This window comes from Bufo gargarizans, chromosome 5 (assembly GCF_014858855.1).
Source record: "Bufo gargarizans isolate SCDJY-AF-19 chromosome 5, ASM1485885v1, whole genome shotgun sequence".
Classification (NCBI taxonomy): Eukaryota; Metazoa; Chordata; class Amphibia; order Anura; family Bufonidae; genus Bufo; species Bufo gargarizans.
Genome location: NC_058084.1, coordinates 455,371,804 through 455,390,684, shown reverse-complemented (window position 1 = coordinate 455,390,684; position 18,881 = coordinate 455,371,804). Strand labels below are relative to the sequence as shown.

General features: G+C 43.4%; 1 protein-coding gene across 2 annotated transcripts in view; it reads left to right on the top strand.

Moving 5' to 3' along the window:
* Positions 1-18,881, top strand: part of MINDY3 (MINDY lysine 48 deubiquitinase 3) — a 126,739-nt gene that overhangs the window by 29,463 nt on the left and 78,395 nt on the right. For both annotated transcript variants that reach the window (XM_044294455.1, XM_044294456.1), the window contains 2 exons: positions 6,872-6,942; positions 12,915-12,995. In XM_044294455.1, the coding sequence (XP_044150390.1) occupies positions 6,872-6,942; positions 12,915-12,995 (152 nt within the window). The remainder of the gene's footprint in view (positions 1-6,871; positions 6,943-12,914; positions 12,996-18,881) is intronic.

The following is an 18,881-nucleotide window of genomic DNA, read 5'->3' as shown; positions in this document are numbered from 1 at the left end:
CCTTATTGTACTATGCATTCTGTATTAAGAATGCTATTATTTTCCCTTATAACCATGTCATAAGGGAAAATAATAAAATCCACAGAACACCAAACCCGAACTTAAGTGAAGAAGTCCGGGTTCGGGTCTGGGTACCACATTCAGTTTTTCATCACGCGCGTGCAAAACGAATTGCACCTGCGCGGTAAAAACTGAACAACGCAATCGCAGTCAAAACTGACTAAAATTGTGTGCGCACTCGCGCGGTTTTCCCGCAATGCACACGCGACGCATCCGGAGCAAATCCGGGACGCCCGTGTGAAAGAGGCCTTTCTCTTCTCATTGCAGAGACCGAATGGGTGTAAGGATACGTACCTCCAGGCAATGCTCCATGGGAATGAATGCGAATCAGCTCACATCAGCCAAACTCCTCCAGAAGGAAGAGCGACCCATCTATAGACCGCTGGTTGGTCGCTCGTCCTTTTCATGGGGTCTCTGGTTTGCCTGGTATGAGCTGATTTACATACTTTTTCCCCCCAGGGAGCATTGCCAAAAGATAAATCTCATACACCTGGTGCGGTCTCTTCAATTGAACCCAGTACCCCTAGAGTCGTGACTAAGACATTTGAACCAGCACCCCACTTTGTACAGGCAAGTGCGAGAACCCCGACAGATGGGTCACCTCTTTTTGGGGCATTTCCTGGTTTGACTATACAGGTGAAACTCGAAAAATTTGAATATCGTGCAAAGTTCATTTATTTCAGTAATGCAACTTAAAAGGTGAAACTAACACATGAGACAAACTCATTACAGGCAAAGCGAGATATTTCAAGCCTTTATTTGTTATAATTTGGATGATTATGGTTTATAGCTTATGAAACCCCAAAGTCACAATTTCGAGGTACCCTTTAAGGGGATATGGATTACTTAGCTGACTAGAGTGTGACACTTTGAGCCTAGAATATTGAACCTTTTCACAATATTCTAATTTTTAGCTGCATTAATGTCATTCCTTTTAATTTGCATTACTGAAATAAATGGACTTTTGCACGATATTCTAATTTTTAGAGTTTCACCTGTATTGTATAATATGGAGTTCTGCTTCTTTGGGGCAGTGCTCCTAATCCCCTCCTCCCTTCATGCTGCCAGAGATTACATGATATTATAAAAAGGATATGCTTTGTGCTCCGGCAGAATTTTATCATTTTCTTTTTGAAATCCCAGAATATTTAATGCTTTGTTCCTAGCGTAATATCCTTATCTTAAATGCGCTGCTGCAGCTAACCACCAGGTGGCGGTAAAGCCCCATTCAATTGCTGGTAAGGCTCTAGAATGCGTTGCTGGCTGACCTCTACTTTTATAGGTCTGGAAAACGAGTAACAAACTTTTTTCCATTCGCCCAGTGCTTCGCTGTTTTCCACCATTATCAAGCATGTTCTTCCTTTTAAGCACTAATAAAGCTTGAGTATCTTCTGCTCCAAGAGCTGAGGAGATGCAGGAGATAAAGGGGTTGTGTTTTTAATATCTGGCCTTACGAAATAAACTTGGATTTAACAGGGATGGACGGTAACTTCTTTAGTGAAAATCGGCATTCTGGAAACGTGGAAAAATGGGGAATCACGTGTGCACTATAGAATTAATGAGATGAAAGGTGAAAGATTTCAATTGACACGCAGGGGCCACCCCATACATACCTAGTCCTGCTCTAGGGTGAGAAGTAGACGCAGTTGTATCCAGTGTAGACAATGCTCTGTGAGCTCAACAGCCCTGACTGATACACTGTAGCAAACCACCAGAGAATCTGCATCTGCTGCTGATGGGTTTAGCTCACAGAGCACGGTCTACACTGGATGCATAGTATCCTCACCTGAGTGCAGAACTAGGTATATACAGGTTTCAGCCTTCGACTATAAACTGTTGTGTTCTTATTCACTGATTGCAATCTGTTATCTTTAAAACTGATGACAAATTGTCACAAAGTTGTGAAACTTTTTCATTTATATACAGAGTTACATCCTGTATTATACTGCAGAGCTGCACTCACTATTCTGCTGGTGCAGTCACTGTGTACATACATTACATTACTTATCCTGTACTGATCCTAAGTTACATCCTGTATTATACTCCAGAGCTGCACTCACTATTCTGCTGATGGAGTCACTGTGAACATACATTACATTACTTATACTATACTGATTCAGAGTAATGGCTTTTATTATACTCCAGAGCGGAATTCACAGTTCTGACATTGCCATAGGAACCAGCCTGGCTCTTATAATATGGCCAGTGGACATTTTTATTACATTAGATTACAGTACAGATCTTGGTGTACAGACTGAGCTTCTCAGAAGGTGAATCACCAGAGCAAATTCTGTGCAGTCATTTCAGCTCTGAGGCCAGCAGAATTGTGAATACAACTCTTCACTGAAATACACGCAGTCACTTAGGATCAATTTAAGCCGAGTAATGTCATGTATGTAGGTTATGTCTATAATTACTGTATCCTGGTGTTCAGAGATGATAGATGAGGTGTAGATGAGGCTTACAGTTATTAATAATTCTCAGTCGAGTTTCACAAAGCACTTCCTTTACCTTCCAGTATTTACAGGATGCCCACTAGAGGGCAGTGTGATAGAACGTCTTCACTGTGGCCCACAGCCCTGAGGTTCAGAAACCAGGACAGCCGAAGCACCTGAAGCTCCCCTATATACGTGTGTGTGTGTATATGTATGTATATATATATATATATATATATATGCGTCACTGTGGTGTTCTCTGCCTTCAGTGATAAAAGTAAAGCTTTCCCGCCTCCCCACTACCCGTTTAAAGGGATTCTCCACTTTGGATAATGTTACTGGTGGAACGGTCCCTTAACAATAAGCTCATCACAAAGTATCTCCCTGCTTCCAGATCTCACAAGTTACGAGAACAGTGAAGGTCGCTGTGCTACCCTTTTTCTAACTCCCATTCGGAGCTATGGAAACAGCATAGCACAGCCCACCTCAGCTGTTTCCGTAGCTCCGACTGCCGCGTCCCGACCAAACCAGTCAGGGGCCCCTACACTATTGATAGGTCTGGGTCTCAGAAGTAGGACTTGCAACTGTCAGTCATTGATGGCCCTTTCTCGCATACTTCCTTTAGCACAAAAATGTATTTGCTGCTTGAAGATCCTATATAAATAGCCGTCACCGCTTCGCACCTTTTGCAAAATACGAATATCAGCCGCGGGCATGCCGCTTTTTTCGCAGACCCAATAGTAAAAATGCCCATTTTAATCTGCACAACAGACTAGACTAGGATATCAGCGCCTTTGCTCTAGATCTGCTGCTGCTTGCCAAGCACAGCTGATTCACAGTGCGCAGGCGCCAATGGCCTCATTCCACCTGGAAGTGGAGGCGCCGGCAGCTTTAGAGACAGAGGAAGAAGGCTCCCCGCTTGGGTAGATCTAGAGCGCAGGCATCAAGTGTCTGAGTCACAGTGCGGGTGCCAAAAGACAGAGCAAGACTAGATGTGGAAATGGGAGGAGGGAGTGTACTGAGCACCAGGGCATAGCTGTAGTGGTGCTTCTAGCACTAAAGCCAGCCCCTCGGTGCTCCAACAAACTAATCTGCATTCACCTAGAATATATCAAAAGGTATATTTTTATTCAGCATGATCAACCCTACCTTGCAGTAGGGTTGATCATACTGACAGGTACTCTTTAAAGACCAAAGTAACTGACAGTGGCTTCAGATTCCACTGACGAACATAGTGAAGCCCTGTACTCTACAGTGCCATAACGGTGTGGTGGTTACACACGCGTACTACCCCTCCAGTAACAAAAGGGACTCGGGAACCCCCCAAACTAGTGATCATTCTTTTGTAAATAGGTGAAAAACACAGTACATTGAAAAACCCTTTAAAGTAAGAAGAGTCGCTCTGGAGCATAAACTGCTGTATGAACATATGAAATATGGAGGAATGTTTATATGAGCACATTGCAGCCTTAGTTCTGTAGAGACAAGACAAAAGAATAAATAAAGGGTTAATCTGCCGTACACTGATTTTCTGGATAGCTTGATTGACAAGCAGTTGATCTGTTTTTAGATTGTTTTCTCAGAGGACAGTTTAGTTGCAGTTTTTTGCTGAAATCCTGGGAAAATCATGGCTGTGGTCAGGGTGGATTTGATTTTAAATCATAGTTTTCTACATAAAGACTAATTCTTGCTGGTATAACTTATAATATGCAAGTAGATGAAGATTTTTAGAATAACACCTTTTCATATTAGTTTGATTAGGTTGATTCTGTATTCATAGGTTTGTAGAAGTTAGGATTAAGGTATTTTTCTCAACTCTGTACATGTTATAACATTTTTGCTGTGAAGAAGAGGCATGTGATCTCTGCTGAGTCAAATTCAGTTTTGAGAACGGCAAAAGTAAACCAAGCATCTGTGATAATATCTTGTAGGCAGAGAAACTGCCCAATAATCTTACAAAAACCTCTGGAAGAGCATGACATTGTGAATGGATTAATGGAATTTATTTACCAAATAAATTACACATATAGAAACATAGAATGTGCAGGCAGATAAGAACCATTTGGCCCATCTAGTCTGCCCAATATACTGAATACTATGGATAGCCCCTGGCCCTATCTTATATGAAGGATGGCCTTATGCCTATCCCATGCATGCTTAAACTCCTCCACTGTATTTGCAGCTACCACTTCTGCAGGAAGGCTATTCCATGCATCCACTACTCTCTCAGTAAAGTAATACTTCCTGATATTACTTTTAAACCTTTGCCCCTCTAATATAAAACTATGTCCTCTTGTAGCAGTTTTTCTTCTTTTAAATATTCTCTCCTCTTTTACCTTGTTGATTCCCTTTATGTATTTAGCAGTTTCTATCATATCCCCTCTGTCTCGTCTTTCTTCCAAGCTATACATGTTAAGGTCCTTTAATCTTTCCTGGTAAGTTTTATCCTGCAATCCATGTACCAGTTTAGTAGCTCTTCTCTGAACTCTCTCCAAAGTATCAATATCCTTCTGGAGATATGGTCTCCGGTACTGAGCACAATACTCCAAATGAGGTCTCACTAGTGCTCTGTAGAGCGGCATGAGCACCTCCCTCTGTCTACTGGTAATGCCTCTCCCTATACACCCAAGCATTCTGCTAGCATTTCCTGCTGCTCTATGACATTGTCTGCCTACCTTTAAGTCTTCTGAAATAATGACCCCTAAATCCCTTTCCTCAGATACTAAGGTTAGGACTGTATCACTGATTTTATATTCTGCTCTTGGGTTTTTACGTCCCAGGTGCATTATCTTGCACTTATCAACATTACATTTTAGTTGCCAGATTTTTGACCATTCCTCTAGTTTTCCTAAGTCCTTTTCCATTTGGTGTATCCCTCCAACATCAACCCTGTTACAAATCTTTGTGTCATCAGCAAAAAGACACACCTTACCATCGAGGCCTTTTGCAATTTCGCTGATAAAGATATTAAACAATATGGGTCCTAGAACAGATCCCTGAGGTACCCCACTGGTAACAAGACCTTGGTCTGAATATACTCCATTGACTACAACCCTCTGTTGTCTGTCCCTCAGCCACTGCCTAATCCATTCAACAATATGGGAGTCCACGTACAGCCTTATTCTACATTATTAAAAAACTAATCTTTATTTCATGATGGAATAACCTTTCGATGGTAATATATTTTCCTCAAAAAGCATTTTATATAAAAATATCCGATTTTAAATACAAAAAATCTGATTGTAATAAAAAAATCTTTTTTTTTTTATTTATTTATAAATAATTGATTTTTATCCACCCTGCATGTGGTAATGCAGCCTTACAGCTTCCTGAATGGCTAATCTACCTGTACGTGTATCAATAAAGGGACAAACACCCCGTTGTTAAATGCTACGGACACCTTTTCGCTGATATTCTTTCTTGTTAATTTGTTTCCTAAATGCAAAATTAAAGAGGTTGTGCAACAACGGTTTTGGGGGGGGAAGGAGGACCTGTGCTTGGCTACCAGCTCCCTCCAGGCCTCCGATGCTCAGCAGGGCTCCCTTTATGTCAATATGTGGTTAGACATTGCTGCAGCCAATCACTGGCTCCCCTTAGATCATGACAAATGGTCGCAATGCCAAATCGGATGTTCATATAGAGGGAGCCAAGCGGAGCTTCGCAGGCCAGTAGGAGCAGGGAGCCAGCGCTAAGACGCAAGTAATATTCCCTTTACTAGTCCCCCCTCCATTCTTGCACAACCCCTTTAAGCAGTTCTCCAAGTAGACTTTATTAAAAATTCCCTGCAGTTTTGGTTCTGCAGAGTGTGTGTAAGTCTTCACCTAGCTGCTGGTGCTGCTGAATCTGATATAAATCTGTCAGAGCTCAGTCCCTGCTTCTTACAGCTTTCTCTGCTCTCCCCGTCCTTCTCTTAGTATTAGACACATCAGCAGGTAGGAAGGGTAGAGTATACAAGGCAGATCAGGGGTGGAAGGTGAAGAAAGCATTCAAGACGCACAGGCTGTAGATAGGAAGGAGAGCACACACAAGGCAATTTGCACGGGAAGGCAGCAACATCCTGGACACACGGATCCACCATGTATTACTGGGGGGGGGACATGTCTTCCTCACATAATATCAATTCTGAAGCACCTTTTCTTAGAACTCAGAGGTCCAGTTCCTCTGCTGTTCCTCCTGGAAGAACACCTTTTGACATAAGAAAAAAAAAATCATTCCTTCACTCATTTTCAGACCCCCCAATATTCACTTTACAGTCTGCTCCCAGTATCAGCGATATGTTCTTATAAAGGACAAGGCAGAAGAGGTGACAGATCCTACGTAGGACGTCCAGTCGTTAGATGTTTTTTTTACATGATTGTTTCTCCTTTCTCTTCCAGAATTGCTGGGTATTCACAGCCAGGCACAGGTTGGTTTTCTGACTCTAATGGAGTCCCTGCGATACTGCAAGGTAAGTCTCTCTCCAGTCATTGCCTACTTCTTACTGTTTCCATACACTGGGGTCTGGGTGTACCTAGGAGATTTCCATGTTCTCCGTCTGTCAGAATATGATCTCCTGACGGATACGCCGTTCCGGTCGGTTCTACATCACCTGCTTCTCCGACGTTAGAAGCCGCACATATTATTCTCCATTGACAAAAGCCTCGCTGTTCTTCGCCGACGTGTTACTGAAACGTTTGTCAAGTGATCGGCCAGATGTTGGCTTTGTGGTGAAGCCATGACGTCGCTCTTCCTCTCTGCTACTACATAGAAATGTCATTAGCGACAGGTGGAATAATCTGTTCTCTCTGACCACAAGAGGTTCATGAATACAGGATCTGTCATGTTTACTGTGTGCGGCAGATATGTGTCTTTTCTGGACTATTCGAAGGCTCAGCTTACCGATGGATTTGGGATGAACAAGCAATTTTTAGTGCGGTTGTCCTTCCACATCAATTTTAGATTTTTTTGTAAATGAAGCTTACAGTGCTATAAAACAAATAAGACTACTTTCACACTTGTGGCAGGACGGATCCGACAGGCTGTTCACCATGCTATTTCGCCGTGCCGCCAGACCACTCCTCTGTCCCAATTGACTATAATAGGGAACGGGGGGCGGAGCTCCGGCACAGCACGGCAGTGCACGGCGAAAGCCGCCGGACTAAAAAGTACTCCATGTCCGACTTTTTAGTCCGGCGGCTTTCGCCGTGCACTGCCGTGCTGCGCCGGAGCTCCGTCCCCGTCCCCATTATAGTCAATGGGGACGGAGCGTCGGCGCGGCAGGACGGATCCGACAGGGTGAACAGCCTGTCGGTTCCGTCCTGCCGCAAGTGTGAAAGTACCCTAAATAAAAACTGGAGATTGCAGAACTCTCCTAAAGTAGACAAATTTATTAAGACAAAATAAAGTGCTGGCGTTTCGAGTGAACCACTCTTCTACAGGCACATAACAAAACCACCAAGACTAATATAGGGGTAAAACAACACAAGGGTCAGCCCATAGGAGTATTATCAGCTCCGCCCACATGCATTTCATTCATAATTTGACATGATCAATAGTTTAATTCAATCCGAGGGAAACTAAAGTATTTAATAATCCAAAAAGACTCCCGATCGCTCTAATTAATGGGAGGCCAGACATCTCCTTATTATGGACTGACGAAAAATGTCTCGAAATCCATGATTTGTGACGCCCTTTAAGATGTTAGCTCTGTTTGTTCACACACAACGCTCTTGAAACACGTAGCAGTTTTGCACTTTAATTTGTTTTAATAAATTTGTCAACTTTAGGAGCGCTCCGTAATCTCCATTTTTTTTTTTTTTTTTAATTTATTTATTTTTTACCTACCTGCTCTATATCGGAACCTTGGTTTCCACGGAGCGGAGCAGCAACCAGTTGACGTCTGGGCCTGTTCAGATCTGTACGCTCTCAGGCTTATGCACAACCTTCGGTTGCACTCAGACGACCGTATTTCCAGGTCCGCATCCGTTCCGCAATTTTGCGGAATGGGTGCGGGACCCATTCATTTCAATGGTCCCGCAAAAGATGCGGACAGCACACCGTGTGTTCTGTTCCGTGGCCCCACAAAAAATATAGAGCATATCCTATTCTTGTCCGCAACAAGGATTATGCATTTCTACATAGGGCTGGCAAAATGCAGAACGTATGCGGCCAGTATCCTTTTTTTGCGGATCCACAATTTGCGGACCGCAAAACACTTGCGGTCGTCTGAATGTAGCCTTATCGGGTAAGCTCTGCTATTTTATGGGCAGGACATCTATTTATGATACTTCGGTATTCCTGTCTGTGTCTTTTAAAAACATTTGAAAATAGGAATCCGATTTGGGCTTCGGTACCGAGGTACCAGCCAGTACCAAAGCCAACTTCGGATTCCTATTTTCAAATGTTTTTAAAGACGCAGACAGGAATACCGTGCTCAGTCACCAAAGTCTTGCGCAACTTTGGCCGAGACGAAGTTTGGCTACACGGAGCCCATACGTTTTAATACTGTACGGAAACGGCATTAACAACTAAGTTTTTTAACAACTGGACTCGATTCGCTCAAGCCTATGAGTATTCACACTATGTAGCGCCCCGCTACTTTTCTTCATATGATAACCAGAGGAGTAATGGTCACGTTGCCAAACCCTCGCTGGTCACATGCCTGAGTCCCCATCTTTTCAACCAGCTCCGTGTGACCACCGCTGAGGCAAGTGACTGATTTCAGAAGTTCATCGCTGGAACCGGCTAAACGGAGACTGGTGCAAAACATAAGGCGTGTATTGCTATTGTTGCCCCTCATTTTTAAATCTGTAAAGGCAATGCATCATACGTATTAAAACTTACCTGTCAGCAGTATCAATCTTAGTAAACCAGAAATATTGTCTGATAGTTTAATCTGCTGATTAAAATGATACCAGACTTGTGAAGATCGGTTGCGGGGTTCCCGGAAGAAAATATTTTTATTATTTATGCAAATTAAGTAATTGTAGCACAGTTCTTATCAAGCTGTTAAGCTTAAAGAGTCTCTGTCAGCATGATCAACCCTATTAAACCAGACATACTGTTTCTGGTTGATTAAAACAATACCTATCTTTTGTCTGGATGTTAAACAACATTAAATAGTAAGTAGCCTTACCATGTTGAGAATAGAGGTTTTCTATCATTAGAAGGCGAATAAAAAATTACTGCATTATTCACAGGCACAATAGCTTTCTAAGCATAGAAAACCTCTATTCTCAGTCTAGTAAGGGAGAGAATAAATAGCTGAAGAAATAAAATCTAGAATTCAGTCCTGGGATTTGAACCTGGGACATCAACATGTAAGGCCTCATGCAAACGGCCATATTTTCAGTCCACTATCGGTCCGCACCCATTCATCTCAATAGGCCTGCAAAAGATGTGGACAGTACACCCATGTGCTGTCCTCATCCATTAGTCAGTTTCGCGGCCCCGCAAAAAAATCTAATATGTCCTATTCTTGTCCGTTTTGCAGACGAGAATAGGCATTTTTAGACAGTGCAGGGCGTACTGTTACGGAATGGCACACGGGGGGAGTATGCAGAACATATGGGTGTTATTAAAGCAGTGCTCAAAGATTTAGCCCTGCCCCCTGGTGCTCCAACATGCTGATTTGCATATTTATTTATTTTATTCACGTATATAGCGCTGACATTTTCCTAAGTGCTTTATAGAGATCAGCATCACACTGTCCCTAGTGGGGCTCACAATCTAAGTTCCCTATCAGTATGTCTTTGGAGAGTGGGAGGAAACCGGAAAACACGGGGAGAACATACAAACTCCATACAGATGTTGTCCTTGGTCGGATTCGAACCTAAGACCCCAGCACTGCAAGGCACCAGTGCTAACCACTGAGCCTCCGTGCGTATGAATAAAACCAGAGATCTCTCTGCAGCTGTTTAACAGACAGACAGAAGAAAGGTATCGTTTTAGCCCTACCAGGCAGTATGCCTGGTTTAATAGGGTTGATCTTGCCGACGGAGGCTCTTTAAATAAGTGTTTATGAGTTCAGAAGATCAGAGATGAGAGCTACACATGAGTCGTCAGATGACAGGATTCAAAGAGTACAGAAAGTGACAACTTGTAAACAGATTTTTAGCCCTTGTATCTCAGAAACGCCTGAACATTTTTTAGTAGAGAGCAACTGAAAAAATAATTTTTAGCCCAAAATGAGTAAAATGCATTAATGAAAAGAATGCACCTGGCCTTTAATTATTGCAGTCTGCACATTCCATCACTATTTCATCAGAGTCAAAATAGATTTTTCAAAACAAGTTCAAAGAAAGTGCGAGCTCTTGTTCATAAATGACTAATCAGATTAATTCTTAAATTCTGTCAGCAGTTTTGTACCTATGACACCGGCTGACCTGTTACATGTTGAAGGCATCTGTGTTGGTCCTATGTGCCCGCATTGCTGAGAAAAATGTTGTTTTATCATATGCAAATGAACCTCTAGGAGCAATGGGGGCGTTGCTGTTACACCTAGAGGCTCTGCTCTCTCTGCAACTGCCGTGCCCTCTGCATTTTGATTGACAGGACCACGCAGTGAAAACATCATCATACCTGGACCTTTCAATCAAAGTGCAGAGGGCGCAGCAGTTGCAGAGAGAGCAGAGCCTCTAGGTGTAACAGCAACGCCCCCATTGCTTCTAGAGGCTCCTTTGCATAAATTAAAACATCATCTTTCTCAGTAATGTGAACACATAAGAACATGGGACTAACATAGATGCCTTCAGCTGCCAAGTGCACATGTAACAGGTCAGCCAGTGTCATAGGGACAGAACTGCTGACAGATGCCCTTTAATGTTTAAATGCACCTCTGAACGATGAGCGCTACAATATGAATGGTTGCTGTGGACAACATTCCTAAAAAATTTCCCCCGTAGGTGGGGAACTGGTTTATCTGTCACACAGTATGTACAGAATATCTATACTGTCGCACACATGTGTATGTATACTACTAAGGCACATATGAGTATGTATATTACTGTCGCACATATGTTGATGTATACTACTATCACATGTGTATATATACTACTATCGCACACAAGTATGTATGTATACTGCTATGGCACACGTGTATGTATACTACTATCACATATCAGTATGTATACTGCTATCGCACATGTCTGTGTATACTTCTATCACATATCAGTATGTATACTGCTATCGCACATGTCTATGTATACTGCTATCGCACACAGTGTATGTATACTGCTATTACATATGTGTGTATACTGCTATCACAGCCGGGGATATTTGACAGCTTTATAGCTTAAGCCTATAAATGGAGAGGAATTTCCTTGTTTAAATTCTCCGCTCTCCTTGAGTACACCATCTGAGGAGGCTTCTCCACCTTCCAGGGACCCGGAGGCATCAAACACTCTCGTCTTCATACGCTTGTTTACGCTTTTATGACTTTGATGGTAATTTCAAGTTTACAGAGCAGTAAAAATAGTCATCTGATGTCGGTATGTGAGGAGGAAATATGTGATATTGGAGTCACAGGGAACTTTGTTGATTTCAGAGGAGAAAGGGGCACAATTCCAGAAAACTGCATAGTCACAAGGTTAAACTTCAAAACCAGATAAATGTTCTACGTGAATGTCTAATAAATATTTGTGAAGGAGGTTCTCCACTTTGAATAAACTTTTTTTATTTTTTTGCTAGAAGGGTCTCCTGACAAATAAACGGACCCCTGGTGTCCTCCTGCGAGGTCCTCCTGCTGCGATCCAGGGGTAGCAAGTGTTCAATTTTCCCCACAGCACCTCCCCAGGGGAAATGAAGTATTGCACAGTTCCTAAGGAAATCAATAGGCTGTGCCTGGAATGTACAGACAGCATTTTGGGTTGAATCGTCATTAAAGGGATTTATTAAGATGAAAAAAAAATTGGCCCTAATTGGGGGAAATGGTATAAAATAATAAGCCCCACTACTTAAATGTTAAATTCTCCGTTGTTCTATGGCCGCCACTCCAATGCTCCCTGTCAGCAGTGACATGCCCATATACCCTCCTGGCCTCAGGTGTTAGTGATCGGCGGCAGTGGTCTCATAGGTATACGGCACACCATTGCTCCAGCCAAGTAAAAAAAAAGACCATGCTCCCCCTAGTGGTTGCTGCAGGTAGACGAAGATCTTTTTATCTCTAGGTCTGTGAGCTCATATTTCAAGTGTTCTACACGAGCTGACTCCAGTTTCGGCTTCTTCCGGTGCATATCTTTGTGTGTGCCGGTCCGGTAATGATCAGCGATCCGTATGTGAAGATTTACTTATTATTACCGCTTCCAGAGGATAGGTCATCAGTAAAAAAAAAGTCTTGGAAAACTCCTTTAACATTACGATTTCCTTTTGCTTATATAGCGACAACGTATTACTCAGCGCTGTACACGCATCGCCATTTATTTTTCTTCTCCTTTTTTTCAGGTCGGCAATTTCTTGAAATCGCCCAAATGTCCTATCTGGGTAATCGGCAGCGAGACGCATCTAACAGTATTTTTCACCAAGGTAAGTAATATTTTATATATATATATATAGGCTATAATGTTATATTACAGTATGATACTCTTGTGTGAATCACTCGCATTGGACCTGCGTACGTTTAAATCCTGTTTTCTCATGAACCAAGGCATAGGCAATAAATGTATGATCTCTGTAGGGACCTTCACCTCTTTTGACCACGGGGGTCCTAGAGTCCACTGTATTGATGGAGCCGTAGCGCCCCATGCGTGAGCACCGCTCCATTCATTTCTAGGCGATTGGAGATGGCTATGCGCTGAGAGACAGGCCCTGATTTACCAATCCTGTAGGTGGCGTAACCTTAGCTTGGCTGTCCAGACCTGCATGGATGGACGGTGGATCTGGTGCAGACACTTTTCTCGGACCCCTTACCTACCATTGGTTGGCTTTTAGACAGATTTTTACTCCAGAATTGTGACGCAAATTGGCGCATCATAGTCCTGCCCTGTTTAACACAAAGCTCCGCCCCTTTCCAGTAAGTCCCACCCATTCTTGAAGCATGTTGGGAAAAAGTGTATAAACCCTAGATGCTCCAAATTGTGCCGCTAGGAAATCTGATCCACACGGTCTACTGGCACAGAAGATTTTCGTGGCTCCTTTTTTATTTGTGAGTGAGCGATATCCTCCGGATAGCTCATCAATATCTGATTGGTGAGGGTCCGACTTTCACCACCCACGCCATTTAAAGGGACTGGAGCCCCTCTGGCCTCTTCATAGTATGCCAAGCACAGCGCCATACATTGTGTGGTGGCTGCACTTGGTATTGCAGCTCAGGCCCATTAACTTGAATGGACTGAGCAGCACTAAAGCCACGTGACGTCACAGGCCGCAGTGCTCGCCTGAGCGCATTATCCCTTTCCAATAGCTGATTGGGGTGATTGCCGGGAGTCGGACCCCATGACCAGTTCTTAGGATAAATCATCCATATTAATGCACAGCAATAGTTTTCTGGAAAATGTAGAGATGAAGAAGAATAATCCGGATTTTCTCCGTCCCCCGATTCTCGGTATGCGCCGCACCTCCGTCCTGTCTGCAGGATAATTTATCACAGAAAGCACTCTCACAGGAGTTTTTTATCCTTCAGACATAGATGGCACTAAGTGATAGTTGACTTTAGGCCCCTTCACCTCATAACCCTGGCGGGAGTTTGCCCGGTGTGACCCGTGTAATCCCTCGATGTGTTTTACTTGTGCTATGGGAGCTACAATTAGACGCAGCACAGATGTGACCTCGCTGCAGAAGATAAATGGCTGCTGAGCATCCACATCCAATTGCTTCACATGTCAGCGTCTGGGGAGGGTCTATGGGGGCAGAAATTATACTTTGGACCCCTTGGAATCTGTAGGTCCTGGTTGTATATTTAAAGTGACAGTACACATTTTGTTAAAAAAAAAAGTTTCTTGTTACATGTATTGTGGTCCCAACTAAACGCAGCAGTTGTGCCATTCATCAAAGTCCATTTGGCTCCCGTTGCACTCTCCTCTTCACCCAGGAAAGATGCTTTTGAAAATTATATTCTGACGTGGCAGATGATGTTTGTGGACAGGTTTGCTTTGAAACGTAGCTTTTGTCTGTGAGGTTCTTGTGATTTTCCTTTTTGAGTAATCCAATTTCTCAAATATAGATTTACTCAAAGCTGTTGTCTGGTTTTGTGATATTAATAACCTATCCTTTAATATAGGTCATCGATATGAGATTGACGGGGCACCCCCACCGATCAGCTGTTCGCTCGCTTGAGCACTGCTTTCTCTTCCACCGTTTCAGGTGAAATTACAACTGCTCTGTGCTATTTACTTCAATGGGAAGGAGCAGACTGAGTGTAGCTGCTCCTTCCCATAGACTTGAATGGCTGAGATGTAATTGCACCTGCTCACTGCTGCAATGTCGACAGTAAGCAGGTAAATGGTGAAGAGAAGGCAGCGTTCACATGAGCACTGCATTCTCCTCAAACAGCTGATCGGCAGGGTTACCAAGAGTCGGACCTCCGCCAATGTGATATTGATGACCACCGATCCTTCCTGAAGATAGATCATCAATATAGGAAACCGGCCAACCCCTTTAAGCTGATCAAAAAGGGTCTCCATGCTGGGACAGCCAGCGATTTACCTGTTATCTGTAAGAAACCCTGGCAAAAAGTGTTCACTTTCCATGCAGGGCCACCAGAGGGAATATTAAGGTGCTGTCCCGTCTAGACATGTATGGTATATCAATAAGATTCTATAGTGTTCAGTAGGAGCTCCTAGCTCAAATATGGGCCCCGTGCTAAACAGAGTGCTGCTATGGGTCTTCCACAAATAGCCGCGCAAGCACGCTCATTTTATTGGAAGTTCTTTAGCAATGAATTGACAGCAAGCTTCTAAAAGATGGAAGTCCCATAGTGGTTATGGTGGGGCGGCCGGTCACGCACAGTTTGATATTTCATTTATTTCTGGTCCTTTTCTTGAGATATGATTGGGTCCCACAGGTGGGACCTGAACCTATTGGGCATATCCTAGCGTTGTGTCAGTAGTTTTGGGTGATCCTACACAAATTATTTGGAAGAAATGTAAAAAGTGAGTCAATTTTTTTCCCCTATTTGTTTGCTAAGACACAGGGTCACTCTCAAAGTCTAATCTACCGCCATGTACTCTTATAAAGTGTGGTAATCCCGTCTGTGGTGTCCTCTCTTTCATGTGCTGACCGGGTCAAGCCGTGGTGGTGCTCTCTTTATTAGCTTTTCGGGGAGAGGTTATCTAAACACTTGATTGTCAGTCACTGCTCTGGACCTCTCACCCATAAGCCAACAAAAAGGAGGTGGTTAAAGAAATTTGGAATTTGAAAGACAAGGAAAAGCCTACATTACAGCATTTTATGTAAAGTGGCATTCCAGTAAAGAACATTTATCACCTGCCAATATGATCGCAGGGTGTCCCCGAGACCCCTATGCACATGTGACCCCCACTCCATTCAATGTCTGTGCCAAAAATACACCAAATACACCTCTTGGCAATCTCCGGCAGTGCCATAGAATGGACTGGAGCAGTGGTCACGCTCGTGCAGTCGCTCTTCATTGACAATAGGGATGAGCGAATCGATTTGTCTCCATCACTGATCCAGGTAGCAGCGCAGGTGCTGGAGCTCAAATTCAGGTACTCATCCAGGTGGTGGCGCAAGTGCAGTCCTTGTTCCTGGAGCCCAATTTGAGCTTTGGGCGCCTGTGTCAGGGATGTCAGATTGTCAGGGCCATCCTGTCATTCGGCTCTTCTTCAGGTGGGGACAGCCCCTCACATGGGAAGAGCTCTTGCTAATGAGAAGTATCGATTCGTTCATCCCTTTTCCATAATCTTAAAAAATTCAGGAATTTTTTTTTTTTTTACTTTCAGAGTCTCATCTGATGGATATGTGTACTTGGGCCCGATTTAGGCCTCATGCACACTACCGTTTCCAATCCGCATTTTTTTGCAGATTGCACATCGATCGATTTTATTTCAGTGGGCCCGCAAAAAAAAAACTAACGGACAGATGATTGGTTATCATCCGTATGCTATCCGCATCCGTGTGTCAATTTAACAAATTATAAAACCTGTCCTATCCTTGCCTGTATTGCAGACTAACTTAGTAATGGGATGGAGAAAAATGCGGCGTGCACACGGAAGGTGTCCATATTTGGCGGATCTGTAGTTTGCGTACTGCAATACACTCACGACCGTGTGCATCAGGCCTAACTAGGACTTTGGACTAGTAAGATGTGGAGGCACAGGCCCAGTCCTTACAGCTTTAAAGGGGTATTCCCATCAGGGACACTGATGGCATATTGCTTGGATATGCTATCAATGTGAGGTAGGTGTTGGTGCCACCTATCGGAGATGCTTCTTTCTCCAAAACAGAGCCCCCAAAGTGAGGGGAGGGCAGTTGCGCATGCTATGGGAGAAATAGCTGAGCATGCTGACCTGGCCATTTTTTTTTTAAAACTCCCATAGCAATGAATAGAGAGCATGACGCGCATGTGTGGTGTGCTCCTTCAATTCGGGGTCCACCATCTGGAAATGGGGGAGGGTCATAAGGGTGGGACCTGCGCCTATCTGACATTGATGGCATATACTAGGGATATGCCATCAATGCCCTTGATGGGAATACTCCGTTAAATGTCAGGTTAACCAATGCTACTGTAGCCCTGTAGTGTAGGTAAATAATGATTTATTTCTCGCAGTAGTCATGTGTGCAGCATGAGATTTGATGCAAAACGTTCATAGATATACAGTATGACACAAGGAATACACTTCTATCAGATTAGAGGCCGATCACAAGATAACGTGAAGAATATATAGCCTGCAAAGTCACACTCGAGGAAGGGAAGAGTGGTCAATAGAAATGCACAGAACGGAACAGCACAGAACGGAACATATAATTATCCAATTACCAATAAGAGTACCTGGAAAAGCTGCGCAGACGTGTCGGGTCAGGCCCGCGTTATCCATGTGCCGTTCATATGACTGGACTTTCTCTATATGCCACTTCTGAAATTCTAACTAAAATTAAAATCACCAGTTAGCATCCCCTTTAAATATATTTCTGCCACATAACGTGATCCACAGGCGGTCATAAATCACCTGGGGCCCCTGGCTGTTGGTGCTACTGTTTGGGGCCGCTCAAACTGTTTTTTTTTTGCAGACTGAATTTGGTGCAAAACTGCCGCCTATTGTTTTCAATGGAAGGTCATGGCAAAAAACCACGGACACTTAAGAGCTATGCTTCCCAGTGAGAACAATGGAAGGTGGTGCCAAACTCCAGCGTTTTGACACAAAATCCATGGCAATTTCAACATGCAAAATATTATTTGAAGCACTGCAATATTAGGGCTCATGCACAGGACCGTATGTATTTTGCTGTCTGCAAAAAATACGGATGACGTCCGGACAGTACTATCCTCTCCTATGGCTTCTGCCAAGAACTTGGCGCCAAAAGAAAATGGCGCTCATGGAGCACTGGCACTGTCTTCTGTTTACATAGCACAGTCAGTACTGAGCAAGTGTCCACTGTTATGTAAACAGAAGACAGAGGAGCGCTGCTAAGGCTCAAAATGGGCCACTTTAGAGCTATTTTTCTAATAGAAATGTACGATTTCAGTAATTAAAGTATATTACAAAAATGGTCAGTGTCACTGCCCCTATACATTACACAAAAAAAAAAAAAAAAAGAGCGACAGTTACACTTTAAAGGGGTCGTGCAGCAGTTTTATATTGGTGACACTTATCCTCATCAATATCAAATCTGTGGGTGTCCGACTCCCGTCACCCCCGCTGATCAGCTGTTTGTTGAGGAGGCGGCTCTCTTATGAGTACTGCTTCCTCTTAAAGATTACACTGCGTGCCGTCTTCCTTACAGCCGTGGTGCAGTGTAATTACAGGCTCTCATCACATTGAAGTGAATGAGACGAGCACTTGTAATTCCATTGAGCGCCAGTAGAAGCAAGATGACGTGTAGTGTAATTCTGAACAGGAAGCGGAGCTCGCGTGAGCACCACCTACTCTTCTAACAACTGGTTGGCCGAGAGACTGATCCCTGTCAGATATTGATGACCTATCGTGAGGATAGGTCATCAATATAAAACGCCTGCACAACCCTATTAAAGCAGCACTGAGCTTTCAACATATAGCACAATTTATATATGAGGAAAAACACTTTCAGGCCAATATATCACATCTATCTGGCATATCTGATTTGCAGCTCTCTGACATGTTGGGTGGAGAGGAGCTACTATCCACTGCACACACAGAAAGTAGAGGAAAATCTCCTTCCTAACTGTCTCACAGTCACTTAGTAATGGAGAACATGACAAAGTAGTATTGACCTTTAGTTTTGTAAATAAAGTAGGGAGCGTGCGCTTCATGACAA